The sequence below is a fragment of the Phaseolus vulgaris genome, chromosome 5 (genome assembly GCF_000499845.2).
Source record: "Phaseolus vulgaris cultivar G19833 chromosome 5, P. vulgaris v2.0, whole genome shotgun sequence".
Taxonomy (NCBI): Eukaryota; Viridiplantae; Streptophyta; class Magnoliopsida; order Fabales; family Fabaceae; genus Phaseolus; species Phaseolus vulgaris.
The window spans coordinates 33247934-33262430 of NC_023755.2; the positions used below are offsets into that span (position 1 = coordinate 33247934).

The 14497-nt window shown below is 31.0% G+C and overlaps 1 protein-coding gene across 1 annotated transcript; it reads left to right on the plus strand.

The window, feature by feature from the left end:
• The first annotated feature begins 4024 nt into the window (after positions 1–4024).
• On the plus strand, positions 4025–6460 carry LOC137835505 (putative cyclin-D6-1). Its single transcript, XM_068644040.1, has 6 exons — positions 4025–4580; positions 4685–4765; positions 5035–5130; positions 5205–5421; positions 5537–5667; positions 5801–6460. The coding sequence occupies exons 1-6, from the start codon at positions 4404–4406 to the stop codon at positions 6035–6037; spliced, it is 939 nt and encodes a 312-aa protein (XP_068500141.1). The 5' UTR covers positions 4025–4403; the 3' UTR covers positions 6038–6460.
• Positions 6461–14497: the final 8037 nt, after the last annotated feature.

Consider the following 14497-nt stretch of genomic DNA (forward strand, 5'->3'; position numbering starts at 1 on the left):
TTTGAATGCAAGCATACCACTGCCTCCATTTTACCCTTCATAAAAACCTATCACTTGCCACCAAAAACTTATTACCCTACGTAACCTCTTCTTTTTACCCAGCCAACAACCAATTCCACCTCCTGCTAGACCATCCAATATCCGGAGAATCTCTCCAGCAGAAATGCACTTATGCTGAGAAAAGGGCTTGTGCTATACTTGTGATGACAAGTTTACACATGCACACAAATGTCCCAACAAACAATACTTACTCCTCTATGAAATTCATATAATGCATATGATTAGAAGGATACACATGGATAGGTATATGAAATTCCAAGAGTCCATCAATGGTGTAACTATAGAAATATGATTAGATAGTGGTAACATTGACATTTTTTGCAGCCTCAAATTACTCAACATTTGAAGTTGCTAGTGGAACCTATTCTTAGTCTTCAGGTCTTGGTTGGCAATGGTAATGCGCTGAGGGTGGAAGGATTAGTGAAAACAATCACAATTTCGATACAAGGCCATAAACTAACATTATCAATCTACCTATTGCTTGTCGGAGGTGTTGGACAAGTTATTGAGGGCTTCATCGCTAGCAACCTTGGGTCCACATATTTTCGACTAAGTACTCTCCAACTGAAGTTTTATTCAAGAAGAGCTTTTATCACATTGCATGGGGAAAAAACCACATTACCTACACCAACACAATATGATCACATCAGAAGATTCTTACACATTCCAAGCGAGAAAGACAAGTCTAGCATTGCCTTACCCCAAGATTATTACAATTGCTCCCGATGCCTGCCAAGATATTGGAAGATGTGCTATCAAATTCATTTTGTGACTTCCTCCTTCGTAAGGATTTACAGTTGATAATTCTTTTATGACAAGTGTACAAGTCAGAAGTAATAATTTATCCCTAAGGATAAATATCAAACTCACAAGGAACAATTATTTAAAATCCTAAAAGTAGCATTCACTAAGTATAAGAATATATAGAATAATTTGATTTGATTTGATATTGACAATAGTTTGCATAAAATATAAATAAAAGAAAAGTAAATAAGTAAAAGATTTCAATTAAGAAAATTGGGAATGAGGTTAATTCTTCTCACTCGTTTGTAGTTTAAAACATATAACATTCCTTCTTGATTCACATTGATGGACATATAAAAATCATTCGTATTGATTTCTTGCATACAAAATTATTAAGAGAGTTTCCTAAATATTGATTCCTCACATATTTATAAAAACACTTTATCATTATGAACAAATGTTATAAAGCAATTAACATTTCAAATCAATTTTTAGCATTCAAATATGTTAAGCATTATCATTTAGGTCGAATACTTACAAGTACTTTCCAATCAAATCTAAGGATTAAAATCATGAATAGTTTCAAGCTTTGAGAATAAAATGATAATATCAATCATCAATCAAGAACTGAATATTATAGATAAATATCACTTCAATACATAAGAGTTTGAACAAATTACTCTCAATCTCAAAGGCAATAATTAGCCACTCATGGTGGCTGTGACAAGCATGGACAACAAGAAAAGAAGATCCAGAGTGTTTCTCCTTGACAACTGTCTCCTTTAGGGTTTCCTTCCTTTAGTTCCTTCAATGATGTCTAGGGTTATGTCTCACGCCTTCTATTTAACCTAATTGAGCTTAGGCTAAGTGACCTCTCGCTTAAGTGAGATATTACTTGCTTAAGCGAGTTTTACAAGAAAAAAACCCAACTTTACTGAAGTGAACTTGCTTAAGCGAGCTTTAGGGGAGTTCCTCTTGAGTGATCTTGCTTGGGCGAGTTTTCAATGTTTCAAATTTGTTTTTTCATCTTGTCTTTAACTTGTTCATTCTCTTTTAGCCTTTTTATCTCCATTTTCCCCTAGATTCATGAAATTAACACAAATTTGGGAATAAATCATTCATATTCATCTTATAATCCAAAAATAAGTAAAAAAGGTTCAAATTTCTAAATTAGAGGTTGAATTATAACTAATTTATCAATTAAAGTCCATAAGTGCTTATACTTTTGTATGAAATATTACTGAATTATGACACTTATCAACACTCATTATGGTTGTCATCGACTCGACAAATTGTCAAATATGTTCGCTTTGTCACTCTGAAAACTTATCATACAAGCAAACAAGTTCCAAAGGTTTTCCTCAAGGTTATCATCAAGTTCCATGGTTTTTCAAAATCCATAGTTTCAAATCGTGATCGAGCTTTCACTACTAGATTTTGAAACACCTGTTTAAACTAAGTAGTGCTACATTAGTGATGAGTTCAACTTACCATCTTCACAGTGATGGTCAATATGAGGATCTCAATAAATGCCTTGAGACGTATTTACAATGTTTTGTTAGTGAAAATATGAAAAAATGGCTTAAATTCTTAACTGAGTAGAAGTATGGTACAACATTCCTTCCAAACTATCATTGGAATGACACCATTTTGAGTTGTCTATGGTTGTGACCCACCTACCATAACCAAGTATCAGTTCAATCACACTAAGCCTCCATCCTTACAAAAGCTATTACACCAACATAATGGAATTCTATCACACTTGAGGATAAGGTTGATTTTGAGGGTGGAGGAAATGTTATAAGGGTAAAAGAATCAACTGGAAATGTTATGGGGATAAAAGGGTCAGCTAATAAAATAACGGATAAGGACAAAAAGTTGATGCCAAAACAAAAAAAGAAAATTGTTAGCTAGGTGACACGTACCGAAAACTATCAACTGAAAAAGTGAACATAAAAAGTTGGTCAATCAAACCTGAAGATTTTGTGTGGTGAAACAGTTTTAAGGAGCAACAATGGTAGTAGAAGAGTGTGAAATTATTTGGGAGTGTGAAATCATTTGAAATTATATCTCTCTCCTTGACCTTTATGAAATTTTCTATTATACATGTATTAGAGTGGGTAGATATTTTTCTTTCTCTTATAAGAAACTTTCGTTGCTATTAAGATAATGTTTTCTTTCATTATCTCTTTTCTATCCTTGTGTGAGAGTGTAAAAGAGGGTAAGTGTGTGACTTATTAAAAGAATACTCACTTTATCTTTTCAAGTGTATTTATCTAATTTAAATTCATTTAAAGTTCAAAACATAATTATTGTTCATCTTTGATTATATCTTTAACTTTTTCATGTCATATTTATTTATTTTACATATATATATAAAATTTTATTGAAATATAAAGATGAAAGAAAATAAAATAGAAAAATTTATAATTGTAAGTTCTACAAATGTATTTATTTCTTGATTAAAATAGTTAAAAGAGAGATGAGAAGAAAATGATGGAGTAACTTATCTTTCAATAAATGCCCTACTTTTATATATCGTAAATACAAACATAATGTAATTCATTTGGAAAAATAATTTATATTTCATCGAAAATTTACAAAATTAGTTCATGTAAATTCTCCTAAAACAGTTACAGGGACATAGGTAATTTTATCATTTTTATTTCTAATTTTCTCTAAATAAATTAGAGCATATCATATGTAAAAGTTTTAATAAGAATCTAAAATTTAGAATTTAGTTATTATAAAAAATAAAGTTATAAGAAATTAAAATACAAATAAAAAATTATAAAAATTAGTTTTTTTTATAAGACCTCTTAATTAGAGTAAAACTTAAAGAATTTCTTAAAAAATAATGAGATAATAACACTCGGCTAAAATAAAATAGGAATTTAAAAGAAATTTTTTTATAAAATTTTTATATGTTAGATGCTCAAATAACAATATTTATATCTGAAGCATGTATAAATAATGCATTATTGAAAACATGATTTAAAAAAAAAATCAGTAATGTTATAAAAATACAGTTTGAAAAACATTTGTTATTATTAAAATTATATGTAAGTGTATAAAAAAGTACTGACTTTTTATACATTCAGCTAAAAACAAACTATTTATTTTATGGTTTTCTCTGGTATTTACAGTGTGACATTGGTAAGTTACATTGGGTGTCTAAAAATAATGTAAGGTATTAATTTGAGCCTCGAAAAAGAGACCCAAACTTTTTGGTCATTAACTGGTCTTAACCTTTATTCTGGCACAGCATTAGCAGCATCCTCACTCACTCACCTCTCATGCAGCCCTGTGCACATCACTGTGCAGGTGAGGGACCAAACTTTTCTCCTTTCCTCATCCATTTCCCCATTTTTTTATTTCCTCTTTTCTCTCTCTGTGCTAACAAAAACACCAATAAAACCTTCAATTTCAAGAAACCACAGTACATTTCTAACTCTCTCACTACCTTTTACCTTCTCACACACACTCTCTTTGTTCTATGTATATATATCTCATTTATTTTTCTACAATGCTCATTCTTTCTTACTCTTCCATAACCTTTAACCAAGACCAACTTCACAAAACAGACTTGTTTCGAGTCCATGGATTTTAACCTCGAAAACCCTCTTGGAAACTTCCACGACCTTCCATGGGATGCTCTCCCTTCCCTCTTCCTCATCGAATCCGACCACATCCCTCCACCCAATTACTGTCAAACTCTCAAAGCCAGCGACTTCGACATCTCTGTTAGAAGAAATGTTGTCTCTTTGATTTCACAGGTAATCCAGCACCAACGAAATTCACTTTCTTTGACAAAGACAAATATCCAGTTTTGGTGTTTTGTTTCTCAACGTGGTTTCTTGCTTGTTTCGTTTCTCTTCAGTTGTCCTGCACTTTCGATCCAGTTCTTCCTTACCTAGCTATCAACTACTTGGATCGCTTCCTCGCTAACCAAGGAATATTGGTAACTAGCTAAACCAAACAGCTTGTTCATAATTTACCCCACTTTGTTTAATGCTTAGTTTCAAAGGGTATGTAACTGGAGTATCAATCTTTTTGGAAATACCACAGAAATTGTGGTCACATTTGTTTACAATATCGACATGATTTCTTGCAATTTCAAGGATTGTAATGAAATTGTTAAGGCAAAGGAAATTTAAAACATTAGTTTTGTACCAATAAAAAAAAAGTATGCCCTCTTAAGATGTAACGAAAACTGGGTTTGTGCAACAGCAACCAAAGCCATGGGCAAACAAGCTTCTTGCAATATCTTGCTTTTCTTTAGCGGCCAAGATGTTGAAAGCAGAATACTCTGCCACTGACGTCCAGGTAAACTGTTTGAGCATCCTAAGGCTTTGAATCTTTTTCTTGAATTGAAATTAACTAGTATTGCTTGTGACCAGGTTCTGCTGAATCATGGTGAAGGAGGTGTAGTTTTTGAGACACAAACAGTTCAAAGAATGGAGGGCATTGTCTTGGGGGCTCTCCAGTGGCGAATGCGTTCGATCACCCCCTTTTCTTTCATTCCCTTCTTCGTGGATTTGTTCAGGCTCAAAGACCCGGCATTTAGGCAGGTTTTGAAGGATCGAGCATCTGAAATCATTCTAAAGTCACAAAGAGGTATAACCATAGTTAATGCTGAATTGACTAGAACATTGTAAGTTAAATGAGTTAATTTGATTGCTAATCCAGGATTAGAGTTAAATAATGTTTGATATTTCACTTTACTTTTCAGAGATAAAGGTCTTGGAATTCAAGCCATCTATAGTTGCTGCGTCAGCCCTTCTGTATGCTTCACATGAGTTGTTTCCCTTTCAATATCCATGCTTCTTAAGAGCAATATCCGACTGTTCGTATGTTAACAAAGTACACATCTTTCATTCTTTTCATTTTTCTTTTATCGACATATATGGTAAAATGAATGGTGAAAAACAAAATTTTTTATACCATTATTGATACTATTATGTGGATAACAGAGGGTACGATGATTTTACTGTAGGAAACTGTGGTGCAATGTTATAATGTGATACAGGACATAGCCAGGGAGGAGTACGAATCTGTGTTGAATATAAATTCAACTTCAGACACACCGGTTAATGTGTTAGACGAACATTTTCTAAGCTTGGAAAGTGAAAAAACCAACGGGGTGATACAAGAGCAGGAGTTCAAAAGAAGGAAAATCACCGATTATGGCAACAAACACACGGTCCCGTTTTCTCATTTTCATCAATGCTGAAGTACCAGAAGAAGAACACATTTAATCCTCTGGTCCATCCAACAGCGATTAATGTCGTTGGAAATATCACATTGTCCTGGCTTAACAAAAAAAAAACGAGGAAAACCAATGGAGAACACAATAATAGGAAGAGACACTGATGGACTCAGAATGAGAAGAGAAGAATTCGATGATCCGTAGTTAGTGGACAAAATCACTGTAACGTGATCCGGTACGGCCTTCATTAAATCTGTTGGTTGTGTAAAGGAACATCGTGATAAGATGGGATTTTTTTTTTGTTTCCTAGGAGAAAAAAAAACAAAACGACAAAACATGACTTTGAATTGTAGGGTTGAGGTTTTGTTTTTTGTTTTTTTTTTCATGTTTAAGCAACCAATCTTCTTAAAAAAAATAAAATATAGCACTTTTATTAATGTATTAAAACTGGACAACATGTATGCTGTTCATGTTTCTTCTTTCTTATGTGTTAGTTCAGGTCAGCGCAAACCAAGAATAGCGAAATCCCGTTATAACCCTGCATATACCTGTTTTCCGCTGCAGATGCTAATGCATACTATTTCGTCTCATATATATATATATATATATATATATATATATATATATATATATATATAAATCGTTATGGCAACAATTGGGCATCTGATAGTAAAAAAAAACGAAGATAAAAAAACATGAGGCACAAAAAAGGACATTGAAAATGAAAATACATGACTTTGCATTATTAGACACATCACAATTCTTTTTGTATTTGCTTTTCTCATAATATCCTTTATATGACAAAATTCAAGTCTCTTTATCATAATAATGGGATTCTTTAAGAATTAAGATTCATTTATCATGCTTGGAAGTTGGAATGTCTATCTTCACTTTTTATGTTGTTTTATTAATGTTTAAAAATTTGAATTGATTTTTTCAACAGGTTGTATCTCGAGAGATTATTATAATCCTCTTTCGAAATAGGCTAGAATTTGAGTTTAAATCCAATAACATTTCAAGTATTTTTGTCTAATAACTCGTAATAAATTCTATCACATCTTTATACCCATTGAACTGTGTGAGTGTTCTACCATTGTCCGAAGGGAGGATGTGTCTACTCTCCTAAATTGTGTTTAATCTCTTCTCTGATGACCAAACTGGGAGATAAAGTTGTGAAAGAGAGATAATTCCGTTTCAAATAGGATGAAGCTTGACCATTAATCAATCTCCTAAGTTGGCAATGGTCAAGAGATACACAGTTTTTCAGATTTAAACATGGAGATGAAAACGTTAAAAATAAATTTTCTATAACCTATCAAATGTATGATCGGTGTCACTAATCAACACTTAAAAGAGTACAAATTTAAACTAAATTTCAATAATGTGTGGTGTAAACTATATAATTATTTCTAGAGTATCTCTGTCTTTTCTACTTTCTCTCTTACATAAATCAAGTTGTTTAATGTTTTTGAACTCAGTGTCTACGGCTACAGAACTTGTGAGGGTTGTTATGGGAATTTAGTGAACAGTGTTGTTTTAATATATATGAATGGTTGAAAGGTCCATGACTCAGACCTCTTTATCAAAGATATTTGTTCGGACCCATTTTTGAGATCTCTGTTATTGTACCTGGGAATTGATTGCAACATCACAGAGGGAATAGGGACCACTGTGGGTTATTTTCTTTTAAAAACAATAATAATCTTTGCTCTTTTATAAAGTTTTGTTCTCTGTTTTTTTGGGTTATCCTCTTGTTTGGGCTAGAGTTTTTCCGCGTTTATTATAATGGTGACATGAGTGGCGTTTTCAGCTGCAGATGGTCACTTATATTGAAGCATTTTCAATCCAAGAGATAAGCATTTAAAACTAGACCTACTGCAGAAGACTCTTACTGTTGAAGTAACAAAATTTCTTACCTGTTACATAATTAGGTGCCCTGCCATAGAAAAGTTTGAGTTTGATGATGCTGTGCTTTTTTTTTTTTTACTTTTGAATGCGCTGTCAGATTCCTAACATGAAAGCGCCGTTTGTTGAAATTCTTGTTTGACTCGAGATAAATAGCATGTGTAGCGGGGGTTCTGCTAAAGTATGCATATCATCAACCCACTTTTACTATTTTCTATTTTTTTTCACAACAACTATGTTACCAAGATTCGTTATTTGTTACCATAGGTAACAGTTGTTTATAAAAGGAAGGAATATTTTCACGGTGTTATTTTTCTTTCGCGAGAACCGACGTGAGAATTCCTAAGAATAAAGACCATAAATTAAAGCTGGGCTTTGAAATGTTGTCAAGAATTGGGTACTAAGTGTTCCCTTTGTTGGGTAGCTGGGTTTACCCCACATGTGTCTCAACCCCAAGTAAAGTTTCCTTCTATATAAAACTTACTTCCATGTATTTAAACTCTTTCTGAATTTTTTGACTGTCAAATCATCATGTGGGTGGGGTATAAATTACTTACGAGTTTATCCTTTTTATACAATCCAAGTAAAAAGATTTTTAGATTGATAATTAATAAGAAATTAAATCATTTTAGATATACTTTTAAAATAGTTATTATAAGAAAATAAGTATGTTATCATGTATGATCATTTATCATTAATAACTGGTAAAATTTTCTGTACCATACGGTACCAAGGAAGTATTGGTATTGACTGAATACTACTTGACTGATGTAACCGTCATAGTTTTTATAGACTCAATAAACAGTGTCTAACATAAAATAATTAACATAATGATAATGATGATATATAATATTTTTTAAATTTGAGGTTAATCTGATAATTAAAAAAAATTAATTATTTGTTAATGGAAGTCATTTATGATTAAAACATTGTTTTTATACTGTTCAAGAACTCGGTTCAAAAAATACAAATTAACTATTGTTGAGAAAAATTGTTAAATTTGTTTTGTTTAAATAAAAAATAAAAATAAAATATTTATAATTATAAAAGATGTCAACGAATTAGAATATAAATATTATTATTTAATAAATTTACATTAACTATTATTATTTAAAATTTTATTATTTTTATATATTATAATTATTATTTTAGAAATTTATTTTTATTATTAATCTTTTAATATTGTTATTATAATATAAAATCATATCTATGAGATAAACTTAGGTGATAAGAATATTTTTAAGACGATTTTTTCATTCATTCATTTGAACTTTTTTAGTTTTTATTTACCACAGCAAAACCAAATACCAAATGGACGAGTGAAGAAAAATGTAAATTCAATTTTAGAAATTATACCAGTCTACTATTAATATTTTTATTTTTAAATAATAGTGTATTTTAATATTATTGCAACTTTACTTAATTATTTGAATATATATTTTAGTAAATGATACTTGTCTTATTAACAAAATATAACTTAATTCAATTTATTGGAAGAATTTTTTTTCTAATTTGCTTAGTTGTATTTGAATTAGCATGCTTAATATAAGAAGTTGGCATCACTCAACTCAAAAGAAAGATTTTCACAAAATCAAAAGCCAAAATGTTGGTGCAACATTACCTTGAAATCATACAAATAGAATCCATTATACATGCATATAATTAATCATATTGAATAAATAAATAAATAAATAAATAAATAAATAAATATATATATATATATATATATATAATATTGACTATTTTTTCACACTCAACAACACATAATTAATTATTATTCACACAAAATTAGCATAATCGATTATTGTCTTACATAATCGATTATGTTATATGAACTCATATCTTTAAAGTTTGTCTAATTTAATTTTGGTAGCATTCCTCCTCCATTAATCACCATGACACCTCCTCCACAACTACCATATCCACCAATAAATGTGAACATAACATTGCAAAACAATTTTTACCAAACTCATTTTCTTGACCACTACCACCTTTGAACAATGAAATGCACAAGTGCCATGCACATAAAAAGTAAGGACATATTGTATTTTTGTTGGATAACACGTAGGGCATGTAATATTCTTGTTTCATTATTATAAAAAGGTCCTTAGACGATGATTTTTAATATCGTACAACAATAATTTTAAAACTATCGTCCACTCAACTATTGTTAAAACAAATTTCCTATAGGCAACCGCTTAAGCCTTCATTTATAATTTTGCATATAGACAATGGTTACTACCTAAAATCGTTGTTTATTTTTGTTCTGATAGACGATGTTCTTGCACAAACCGTCGTCCATATTCTTTGGGAAGTTAAAAATAAAAAACAAAAATTGTCACACATAGATGACGATTTTGGCCTGACGTCGCCTAATATGTGACAAAATTGAACAAATTAATAAAGTGACAATATAGACAACAACTTTTTGAAATAACTGTCCTATATTGTTATATAGACGGCAATTTTGGTGTGAACCATTGTCTATGTGATGATTTTTTTTTTTAATTTGGTTTGAATATTTCATTTCCTCATATTTGTTAACTTGTATTGACTAAATCCCAGACAGACTCTGGAATATGACAATAAAATATATAAACATATAAATACTCATAAAATAATAAATCCTTAACCACATAAAAAAATAAAATATAAATTAATTTTGTAAAGTGGAAATTTGTATACATTAAAAGCATATAAACTAAAACTAACACTAAACAATATAAGATTTAACGAATCAAATATCATCGATCCTAGAGTTGTAGAAGCTAATAAAATATATTTTCCAAGTGTTCCTCACATAATCCATTGATTCATAATTGAGTCATTAAACATCCATAAAATACTGTGACACAAAATAAGTTGAAATTAATCCATAAAGTAGACATTGTTTTATATAAAGAATTAGTTAAATGTGATTACCTTGTCCCAACCTCTTTCAATGTCGGCTCATACAATGGTAGTCATTCATTGTATTATATAATAGTCACACTCATACCCTTCTGATTATTTATTGCACTATAATTCAATATTAATGAAGACTTAATAAAGATATTTATTTTACAAACAAAAGAAGATAGAAAATTAATTAATGAAAATTACAAATAACCTTTAGGTGCAACCATGTAAGCTTTTGGGACTTTGCACTTGCTCGACCTCTCGAGATGTTATATCTATTGTATGAGCTAATTAATAGAAAAACACAAGTTAGGAAAGGTTTAAGTAATATGCATACGTAAATTGATAATGTAATTCCAATTGAATATTAGCTTGAGAAACACGTGTGGCTTCTTGTATAGTGAGCATAACCATACAACATTGTGTTATTTACCGATATCACAAGTAATTGCTAGTGATGTTTGCATTGAAAAAACTATTAATATAAAGTACAAGTGATGAAATAACAATATTTGACGACTTAAAAATTGTACTTACTCATTAATATTAGGTGCAAAATATATTTGTTTCTCTTGTAACCAAGTAGTTGGTAATGTATGTCTGTTTTCAATTTTCTTATTTTCTAAAGGATTGATTAATTTGGGATCCATGAATTCACAAGCATCTTGTTTCCCCTCCAAACATATATCTACAAGTATAAATAGTACAATTAGTTAAAATATAATCAATGATTAGATTAATAAATTAAAGTAAAATAATTTTTAAGAGACTTACATCATTTAGAACTGAATGACTGATATATTAAGCTCGTGGTTGCTAGCTGCAACCTCTAACACATCATACATATGTATATATTATGTATATATAATGGGATGTTATTGTTTCTTCCATATATAGTAGCATCCCATAGAATCTTTGTAGGGTTTGTACCCATAGTCGCATTAACTTATAATAATACGACTATATTTTTTTTATCAGCAAAGAATAAATAAAATAAAATGAGACATTTCAGGGGTGTCCCAACCCTTATACAAAACACCAAAAACAAGTTTCCTAACACCTTACCAACTAAGGATCCAACAAACATTGCACTACAAACCAAGATAATATCCCAGTACAAGATATAGAAACCCAACAAATACAGTTACATCAACCCATCAAAGAGGTCACACCCTCAATCAAGGACATACATCCAACAACTAAACAAGGTCTGTAACATCCCTATATTTTCCATATCTAATAACCATAATCTTGTATGAAATATTAAAATAAAAATATAACCATAATACAAATATATCTACAATTCTTTCATATACTGTTTCAAAATATCTCTCTTCATAAGATTTGAAATATTTACATAAAATTAAAACAAATACTAAAAAGAAAATAAAATATTTTCATCATCCAACTTCTCACTGAGGAGCTCTATCACTTGTAACATCATCTGTTCCCGTGTAAAATACACGATCATCACACATCAAAGAAAAACAACCACAAAAGAAAACAAAGGGTAAGCTAGGTATTTTTAAAACTTATAACATAAATATAACTTTAATCATCCACATAAATCCATCGTTTCTCATGCATTTCACTTAACCATCAAGTGTCTATCAACAATTTCAATATTCATCTTTCTCATGTCAGTCTTCTACTGACTCACAACTCATAGACAATTGACTCTACTTCCGGAAGACTCGTGCGTTGACTCAGACTCAGAGATTTGCACCTGTCATACTATCTCACTGTGAAATCCACACAGCTGTGTGCATAAATAATCTCAATATCATATCTCTCCTAGTATGACAGGGTTAATTCATATAATAGGTCAAGTTAGTTATCTTTCAAACAACTTACCCATTCATATGAACCTCCTTCAACTCTCACCACCTGAATAACTTCATCTATATGATTCCATTATCTCAGGAGAGTCAGGATATCTCCTTCTAGACAAATCCCTAGTCAATGCACATCCTAAACAATCTTAACACGGTATTTTCTTTCCTGAAAATACTATGTCTTGATTAAAATTCATATTTTGACTCTCACAATATCCAAATTACACAATCAAATCATACTAAAGTTTAGAATTTCCAAATCACACAACAATTCATTCACTAATCATATAAATATTTTAAACTTTTCTAAAAAATCAATTATATCTAAAAATTCACTTAAACACATAACTAAGTTCCAAATATATGCTTTCTTAATCAATCATCATCTAAAATCAAACAACCACTTCTCATCAAACATCTCATTTAAGTAATTCAACAAAATATTCAAAAACAGTTCAACTCATTTATATTATCATTCAAACACTTTCAATTCTCAATCACAAATACTTTCAACAACTTATTCACCTTAAAATCAATATAAAATATTCAGAATTAACCATTTCAATCAATATATTACTTTACTCTTCAAAAGAGACAATCTTGCAAGCAGAAATTTGAACTAGTGACCACGTCACCCCCACATCCAGATCTTCTAACCTAGGGTTCTATAAAAAAAAAAAAACTAGCTTCCCTTACCTGGACTTCAGCAGCTCTAAGAGCTCCGAACCCACCAAAAGCTTAAGGATAGCCTAACCTGCATCACAGAGTTTTGATCACAAATCTAACTATACCACTAGGATCCTGAGCTAACCAAGACTACTTCTGAAGATACAAACATCAAATGCATGATTAATTAAGACCAAACCTAACCAAATCAAAACTAACTCAAAGGAAAATGAGCCAAGAATGAACTTACTCTATCTAAGATTTTGATCAGGCAATCTCGTAGAGTTCACTGCCAGGAGTCCAATGGCAGACTCCGATCGTTAAACAGATGAGTGAGGAGGTCAGAATTTTAGAGAGAATGGAGATGAAAGGAAAAGGAAACTTCTAGAGAGATGGTGATTCTTTTAAAATGAAACCTGAATAACTAAATTTCTATTTATATAGCTTTTTCACTTTAATAATAAAATATTCAGGTGTCATTTTAATTGTACCATTTCTACTCTAAGACTATTTTTCTCGGTCCTTACAAGGTCTTTGCCAACAGGCTAAAGTACCATAACTAAGTGCCAAACTCGACAAACCAATACAAAACACAACATCCAACAACTAAGCAATATCTTTGCAGCAGGCTGAAATACGCCAAATAACCAAGTGCTAACATCAACAAACCAATCCTACGAGGAGGATACATAAACCAAAGATAACCTGCAAAAAGCACGTAACAACTTCCCAAAATGGACATGACAGTAACCAAAAACACCACATATCCATTTGCCACATCTCAAACACCATAAAAATTCCAACACCAAACCGAGAATCGTACATCAAAAACACTTCCTTTATCGCAGTCCAGGAACAAAATCATCAGCCCGACCCTGCCAATTAGAAAAGGCCAAGAAAACCTGCACAAACACACTATATCTTCCAAACCTGGATAAAGATACACAAGAAACACCAAATATTAACCTTTCAAATACCTCATACAACATTGAGGTTCCAAACACCAGTCTAAGTAAAAAAAATTAGCCACACTTTCCTTTATCGTGACCCAAGACTAAGTCTTCCTTTGTGTCAAAGAAAAAACCTCCACTAGGTCAACGCGCCCATTCTAAAAACAACCCTATTCCTATGATTCCAAATTTCACTTACTATGCCTACCCAAATACTCCCTCAACACCTA

Bases quoted from the DNA above. Each gene is read 5' to 3' on its own strand.
- LOC137835505 (XM_068644040.1), top strand. From the start codon at position 4,404: ATGGATTTTAACCTCGAAAACCCTCTTGGAAACTTCCACGACCTTCCA. The intron at 5,131-5,204 runs GTAAACTGTTTG...GCTTGTGACCAG, and splicing joins ACTCTGCCACTGACGTCCAG to GTTCTGCTGAATCATGGTGA. The intron at 5,422-5,536 runs GTATAACCATAG...TTTACTTTTCAG, and splicing joins CATTCTAAAGTCACAAAGAG to AGATAAAGGTCTTGGAATTC.